The 7,279-nt window shown below is 52.2% G+C and overlaps 1 protein-coding gene and 1 pseudogene across 3 annotated transcripts; both read right to left on the bottom strand.

Moving 5' to 3' along the window:
* Nucleotides 1-572: 572 nt before the first annotated feature.
* Nucleotides 573-2,889, bottom strand: Ppdpf (pancreatic progenitor cell differentiation and proliferation factor). Of its 3 annotated transcripts, XM_015988118.3 has the most exons (6): nucleotides 2,216-2,889; nucleotides 1,790-2,097; nucleotides 1,356-1,437; nucleotides 1,204-1,281; nucleotides 989-1,085; nucleotides 573-908 (listed from the first exon to the last, which is right to left on the bottom strand). In XM_015988118.3, the coding sequence occupies exons 3-6, from the start codon at nucleotides 1,408-1,410 to the stop codon at nucleotides 791-793; spliced, it is 348 nt and encodes a 115-aa protein (XP_015843604.2). In that variant the 5' UTR covers nucleotides 1,411-1,437; nucleotides 1,790-2,097; nucleotides 2,216-2,889; the 3' UTR covers nucleotides 573-790. The 3 variants fall into 3 exon arrangements, with proteins under 3 accessions (XP_015843604.2, XP_006994679.2, XP_015843605.2); XM_006994617.4 differs by lacking the exon at nucleotides 2,216-2,889 and having other exon boundaries at nucleotides 1,643-1,799; XM_015988119.3 differs by lacking the exon at nucleotides 2,216-2,889 and having other exon boundaries at nucleotides 1,669-1,793.
* A 3,117-nt stretch (nucleotides 2,890-6,006) lies between these two features.
* LOC143273098 (U6 spliceosomal RNA) lies at nucleotides 6,007-6,107 on the bottom strand (annotated as a pseudogene).
* Nucleotides 6,108-7,279: the final 1,172 nt, after the last annotated feature.

Genomic DNA, 7,279 nt, shown 5'->3' with positions numbered 1-7,279 from the left:
GTTCAGGAGTAAGGGCAGCATCCCACAAGCCACCTGGATACCCTGAGGGCAGGCAGGAGGGAGGCTCAGCTGTCAGAAGCACAGGCCTCAGTTCCCTAGGGAGAGTGCTTTGTTTATGACAGAAGGACTGCTGTGCCACACCTAAGACTCCTTAGCTTGCTGGCTTCAGCAGCCCTCCATGGTCCCTATGCCCTCTTACCCTAAGGCTAGACTACTTGTGGCTAGAATCCTCTCAGTCTGTGCTCGTATCCCCAACCTTTGGGAACCATTCATGCAGCAAGGCCATCTACCAGGTTCCTGCGTAGGTACAGGGTCTCTACAGCTGAGAGCTCCCAAACTAAGCTAGAGGCCCAGCCTCCCCTGTACTGTCTGCCTAGTGGCTAACTGCTACCCTCGGCTCTCCAGAAACAGAGGTAGCCCAGCTTCTTGGGCCGGGCCCACTAGAGAGGTTATCTCACCAGATCTGGGGATATGACTGGGAAGGGTCTCAAAGGAGCTGGCAGGAAGACCCGGGAGCAGTGAAGCACCCAGCAAGAAGAAAGGCTGGATTCAGTAATATCTCAGACACACCATGGGGAGGACGGCTGCTGGGGGTTTATTTTCTGCTTGGTGCAAGGCACAGTTATGGGGTTAGGAAAGCTCAGTGCTGTGAACCAAGAGGGGGCTCTCTCCAGCTCCTGCTGGTGTCTGTTGCTTGCCGCAGCCTTCCTAGTTTACATGAGGGGGGGCGGGGGTGGAGGGAGCCTCTGGCCTAGCACCACTTAAGTGAGTTTGCTGTGGTTCTGCTAGGTCAGGACGGGGCCCTCGTGTTGGGCTGGCAGGGATGGACGACTGGCTGCTGCTTCACGGTTTCCGGAGCCAGGCCACGGGTGATCGGGCTTCTGGAGGCCTGGGGGGATTCTGCCGAGCTGCAGGGAGAGCATAAATCATGGGTCAGAAGCTGGTTTAACTGGGACCACCCCTACAACCTTATGGAAAATGGACTCACTGCTCAGGAGACTCCAACACTGTGGCCATGAACGGGAGGGTAGACTTCCCGAAAAAGAAGCTGGCCCACCAGTGGCCAGGGTCGGCCTTGGGGAGACCTGAGAGGAGCAAAGGAGGGTCAGGATGTTGCAATGCCAGTGGGGTGCTGTCCCTCTCCACGCTTCCCCCACCTCAGGATGTGAACTTTGCCCTTATGCTGGATGGTTCTGCACTCACCCGGGGGGTGGGGCACGGCGTCCCCGGGGTACTCTGCACTTCCGCAGAAGCTGTTGCTGGACGAGGAGCCCAGGCGTCCTGGGGAGGGGAGGCGGGTCAGCCACAGGGCCCTGGCCCACAGCTCTGGGCGGGGCCGGCGAGGGTCTACTTACGCCGATAGTAGTCATGGGTAGCCACGAGCGAGCCGCTAGAAGGGATGGCTGCCATACTTCAGGACCCGCGCGCGGTGGAGCCCTGAGAAAAATGTAGGCCTGGTTACCGCACACCCGAGTGGACTCCGAGCCCTCCGGCCCTGTCAGCCGCCGGGCTTCCGGGTGGTTCCAACCAGCTCAGGCCGGCTGCGCGATGAGACAAAGCCGCTTTGTACGCACTCGGCCCCTAGAAGGCGCGCGCCTCCCCCACCGGCGGCCACCACCTCCATAACTACCGCCGCCCTCACCTCGGCGGCAACCCCTCCTCGCGGACCTCGGTGCACGATCACGGGTGGTAATGCGTGGGGCACTACGCTGCAGAACCCATTTGCAGGGATAACCCACCGGACACCCCGACTCCACGAACCGCGCGCGATGCGCACGCGCATACTTACTCGCTGGCTTGTGAAGGCAACAGACGCATCATGGTGGGGCGGAGCGAGCGTCGAGGCCCCGCCTCCATCACGGCCGCCCCATCCTTGAGATCTTTGAGCCCTCCTGACCCCTATTAGATCCGCCCTAGCACGATGAGGTCCCGCCCTTCTTTCTTTTAGACTTCACTCCGAGCCGAGCGAAGATCCGCCCCACCTTCTGCAATGCAGGTTGCACCTTGGCCCAAACCGCCTTGACCAAACATCAGCGATCCACCTCTAGGCAAAGTCCAGCTCTGCTGCTTTTTCCTCTTTGTTCGGACTGGGAGCACCTGGCCCCAGATAAAAGTGGTTGAAGAATCTCCTGCGGGACCTGTGCCCTCAGTCTGTGCCACCCCCTCGGACGTGGCCTCACGTAGCCTAGCCTTTCTAGTGTTCTTTTCCCCTTACTTGCTGTTGTTCGCTGCTTGCGCCGGTCCCGGCAGGCTTTGTTTTCCAAGTGCCTCACTCCGACTCTGGCTGAGTGGGTCTGTCTAACTCACATAAGTAAGCACAAAGGGCAGCTGCCCCCGCACGCGTCCCTGCATCGCAATCTCTGTATTCTGGCGCACTGGATAGTGTCTGGAGCCCCCAAGCTGCCCTACAGGGACTACTCTGCTCTTGGGAAGCTGAGGAGTCACCCGTGTCCCTTCCAAGTCGTGGTTCTCACTATTCATTAGTCCCAGCCTGTGTTCTGTTGCTGGAAGCTAAGGTTGCCTGGGGGCGGGGAGAGCGGCGAGCAGAGGCAGTCTCTAGTAGCTAGCACCAGGCAGAGTGCTGCACTATTGCACTATTGGTCAGACCTGTGTTTGGGGGAATCGAGTGCTTGGAGCTCTGGGGCTGGCCAGCATACCCTGGCCTCCTCTCCTTTCCCAGGCAGTTTTCTGCCAGACCCCCACGGGGATTGGGAGGACCACGAGCCAGCTTTTGCAGCATGCTTCTCCTATAATCAAAGATGCTAGACTTGCTTTCGTGGGGGTTCAGGGAGAACCTAGACTAGTAGGACCCCAGGAGTGCTCTCGGGTCCCCAAGGTCTCAAGGAGGCTTTGGCTGACACCCTTTGCTTGGATTTGTTGAGACCTACTCTGCAAACATTGAGCCAGGCATGGGAAACCAGACAACAAGTGACCTAGTAGGGGTTCTGGTTTAGAGGCAATAAGGGAGAGGGATAAGGCATAATGAAAGAGAGGTGAGGCAGTTGACATCACAGCAGCAAAAGTGGATAAGGCCACTGATAAGGCAGATCGGCCAGTCTAGGTGACATCAGGAAGAAGAGACTTCTGCTCATACCAGGCTTGCTTCACAGCTTCAGGCTCTGTGTGGGCATTTCCCATGGTTATTAGCTGTTTCTTCTAGTGAAGCCTTCCCTCTGGAAAGGAAGTAAGGAATCTCTCAAGAAAACAAGAGAGTTTCTGGGGGTGGGGTGGTTGTGGTGCACGCCTTTAATCCCAGCACTCGGGGCAGAGACAGGTGGACCTATGTGAGTTCCAAGCCAACCTGGTCTACAGGCTAGTTCCAGGACAGCCAGGGCTATACAAAGAAACTCTGTCTTGAAAAATCAAAAACCAAGGGCTGGAGAGATGGCCCAAAGGTTAAGAGCCCTCTTCTGGCATGCAGACAGCACACTGTATCCATAATAAACAAATAAACAATAAATTAAAAAAAAACACAGAGAATACAAGAGCACTGTTACAGGAACTCACAAGACGTTTACCAACTCCCTCCAGGTTACATAAAGAGAAAACACTTGCTGGAGATGGGGGATGCTTCAACAGAGTTGCCTACAAGCTGGGAACCCAAGTCATGCAGCTTTCATGACTTGTCACCCAGGCTGATGTGAGCCTTTGGCGATGCAGCTGCTTGGGCCACCTACACTTTTGTAAGTCACCCTTCATCCATTTTAATAGTTTATTTTCTTGTTGTTATGTCAAACTACGTGACAGAAGGGACTTGAAGTGTGCAGTCATGGGACACCATGGCAGCAGGAATGGCAGGCATCTTGGTCTGCAGTTAGGAAACAGAAAGAGAAATGCTCAGCTCACACACACACACCCTTTTGTTTATTCAAGAACACAGCCCATGGAATAGTACTGTCCACATTTAGGAGATGTCTTCCCATCTTAGTTCCAATCTAGAAACTTCCTTACAGACATGCTCAAAGGTTTGTTTCCATGGTGATTGGAAATTCCATCAAGTTAATAGTTAAGATTAACTATCACACCCATGCTTTTGCCAGTAATTCTAATAAACTCACTGGTTCACAAGCTAGACTTGGGATTTTCTCTTTGGTCTGTCATTGATGGGTGAACAGATGTTTGTTCATGTTCCCCAGGAAAAGCCATGCAACACCTGTGTGGTTCAGGCCAAGGCTAGAGAGACCAGGCTGAGGGAAGGAACTGTCGGGACCCAACTGCAAAGAACTTTGGAAGAAGGCATCCTACACCTTGCACAGACCTGAGATAAGGTCAGGAATTGGGACTCACACTGTCCATTTATCTGCCCTGATTCAGGGCACGATGGTTACTCAGCAGGGACACAGATGGGTCAGATGTGAGTGTGCCACCTCTCGGGGTCCAGGCAACATACATAGTGCTGTCCCAGAGTGGAGTGGAGGTAGAGGACAGTCAGGGGAGAAGAGGGCTGATCTAGCTATTCATCAAATAGGTCCTGATGTGTGCTGTACACAGTGGAGGGTCAGAATGTAGAGATGCATTCACTGAAGAAGCAGCTGCTGCCCTTGGCACCTCAGGAAATGGAAGTTGAGTAAGACCAGCCTCAGCACCTGCATAGCGTATGCAAAAGTCCTGAGCCTAGCAGAGACTGTAGTACATTGGTCCATTAAGGAGGTTGGAGCCAGGTCCCACCTCCTGTTCTGCCTTGACTACTTCCCACAGAAAACAGGGAATGTGTGCAGCTTGTGGTCACTTACTGAGCCTCACAGCCTGTGTTGTCCTGTCCTGGGGATGTACAGCTTCTCTGAATCTGCCCAGTGGGACTAAGGTCGTGTCCCACCTGGGGCCTTTCTAGATGTCTCAGGGCTGGGCAGTTTGGAGGTGCAGTCTTCTCCTGGGGTTGGACAGGTTAAAACTGTAGAAATGCTATGCCCACTTTCTACTAGGAAGGAGCTCCCCCTATAGGATCCTCTTGGGAACAGAGTTTGTGGTCCAAGGTGTAGATTGTGGGTGAGCACCTGGGAAAGGAAAGAAAAGGGACCATGAGAATTTCCCACATTGGGCCAAGCTAGCTAGCTGCCTCACTTGGATGGATGTGGCTGGCGGGGACCTTCAGTGGGGACCTGCTGATTATTCTCCGCTGGGCAATAAGGCCTTCTGTATCTCCCAGGCCACCCTTGGCTGCGCTCTGGGCCTGCCTAATCATCCCACCTCATTCTCAGTCCCACCTATCAGCATCTGTAGTAGAGTCTGAAGTGAGTCTCTTTCATCTGTCTGTCTCTATGTGTGTGTATCTGTCCCTATCATTCCATCACCCTTTCCCTCCATTTTCCCTTCCTTCCCTACCTCCCTTCTGTAGCTTGAGTTTTCCTGCCTTGCCCACAGTCAGGACAAATCTCTGTCACCCGCCAGTCCCACAGCCGCTCAGACCCAACCAAGCAAACACAGAGACTTATATTGCTTACAAACTGTATGGCCGTGGCAGGCCTCCTGTTAACTGTTCCTATATCTTAAAGTAACGCATTTCTACAAATCTATACCTTGCCACGCGGCTCGTGGCTTACCAGCATCTTCACGTGCTGCTTGTCCTGGCAGTGGCTGGCAGCGTCTCCTTATGCCTTCCTGTTCTTTTATTTCTCCTCTCTGTTAGTCCCGCCTATACTTCCTGCCTAGCCACGACCAATCAGGTTTTATTTATTGACCAATCAGAGCAACTTGACATACAGACCATCCCCCAGTACAGCCAAGTGCAGACCATCTCAGACACCTGCACTCAGGCCCATGGTCCTAATCATCCTCTATGCAAACCTGCTGGGTAACGCCACAAGGAACCCAAGAAGGGCTCCCACAGGACATACATTAACATCCCACAGCACCCTTCTTTCCTATCCAAGATGAGGTCTCACTCTGCTATCCAGGCTGGCTTCATACCTTTGGGCTTAAGTGATCCTCCTGCTTCAGCCTCCCAAGTGCAGAGGTCCCAGGCATGTACTACTGTGTCAGCTTTAGAATATTCTTTATTTTTTTCTTGTAAATATGGAATGCTTTATGAATTTACATGGCATCCTTGTGTAGGGGCCATGTTAGTCTCTATATCATGCCAATTTCAGTATATGTGCTGCCATAGGGAAAATGGGATGTTCTTTCTTTAAAATGGAAAAATACCCTCTGGTGAGATGGTTCAGCAGGTAAAGCTACTTGGCTTGCAAACTTAGCAACCTGAGTTAGGTCCTTGGAAGCCATATAAAGGTGATGGAGAGAACTGACTCTATGAAATTGTCTTCTGACCTCTACACATGCTAGTCAGTGTGGGGAAAGGAACTATAGGACTTGGTCCTCAGCTAATCCCCCGCCTCTGTGAAGACAGCTTGCTATGACCTCAGACTAGACACCTAGCCTTTTCTTATCTTCTCTGAGGTGCCTAGTGAGGCTGGCTACATCACTTTCAAGCTCCAGCTGCTGACCTGTTCCTGGGTCATGTTGGAAAGCTAAGGTTAGGAACCCTGAAGTGTGGCCTTTCACTGGCTATTTGATCTGGCCAGCAGCCAACTTGAGACTCAGCTTCTCCTTTGAATTATCACAGGCAGAGTGAATGCCATCCAAGTAAAAAGAATGAGGTCAGAGAATACCAGCCTTTCTCTGCTTGGTAGATTTTGAAGGCTTCAGCATCTGCAAGGTTTGGGCACTGGGTCAGGATATAGGAGAATGAAAAGGTTATGAATTTTGTTCTCTAGCTACAGGAAACAAGGGCAGAAAACTATGTGTAAGTGAGTCCACCATTGGCTTGCTGCACAGAGACTGGTTGGGTCCAGATTGCTGCTTAGATGCTGTCTCTGTATAGATGATACTGGTGGGAACATATCAGATGGCCCAAGTGGATGATGACCAAGATCTCACACTGAGTAGAAAGGAAAGGCTTGTGCTCAGAGTCTGCATTAAATGCCTACTTGCCACCTGCCTCTCCTGAACCTTATCCCTCTCTCACAGAGGGGTATATGGGATTGACTACTCTTGAGCAATGGGGATAGGGCCTGTGTTCATTGCCTGTACTCTACTCTAGCCACAGACATCTGGGGTAGAAGTGGGTGCTGTTTTTGCAGTGGCCCAACTCCAAACTCTTTGCTGATGGCAGGACCTGGTACCATCTAGATGATGACACTACTGCAGAAGAAAATAAACTGACTAATGTTTAATGAAGCCTTACAGTATAGATGGATTTTTATTCCCTCAACTTCCTTTCTGTAAAATGCAAAAGTATCTTATTCATGAGATGGACTATCTTGAGAATAGGAAGTTTCCTATA

Source organism: Peromyscus maniculatus, chromosome 4 (genome assembly GCF_049852395.1).
Source record: "Peromyscus maniculatus bairdii isolate BWxNUB_F1_BW_parent chromosome 4, HU_Pman_BW_mat_3.1, whole genome shotgun sequence".
NCBI lineage: Eukaryota > Metazoa > Chordata > Mammalia > Rodentia > Cricetidae > Peromyscus > Peromyscus maniculatus.
The sequence above is the reverse complement of the archived record's forward strand: the minus strand, read 5'-3'. Positions and strand labels throughout refer to the sequence as shown.

Coding starts and splice junctions, on each gene's coding strand:
- Ppdpf (XM_015988118.3), bottom strand. CDS start 1,410: ATGGCAGCCATCCCTTCTAGCGGCTCGCTCGTGGCTACCCATGACTAC. Junction 1,282..1,355: donor TACCCATGACTACTATCGGC/GTAAGTAGACCC, acceptor TCCCCTCCCCAG/GACGCCTGGGCTCCTCGTCC. Junction 1,086..1,203: donor CGCCGTGCCCCACCCCCCGG/GTGAGTGCAGAA, acceptor TGCTCCTCTCAG/GTCTCCCCAAGGCCGACCCT.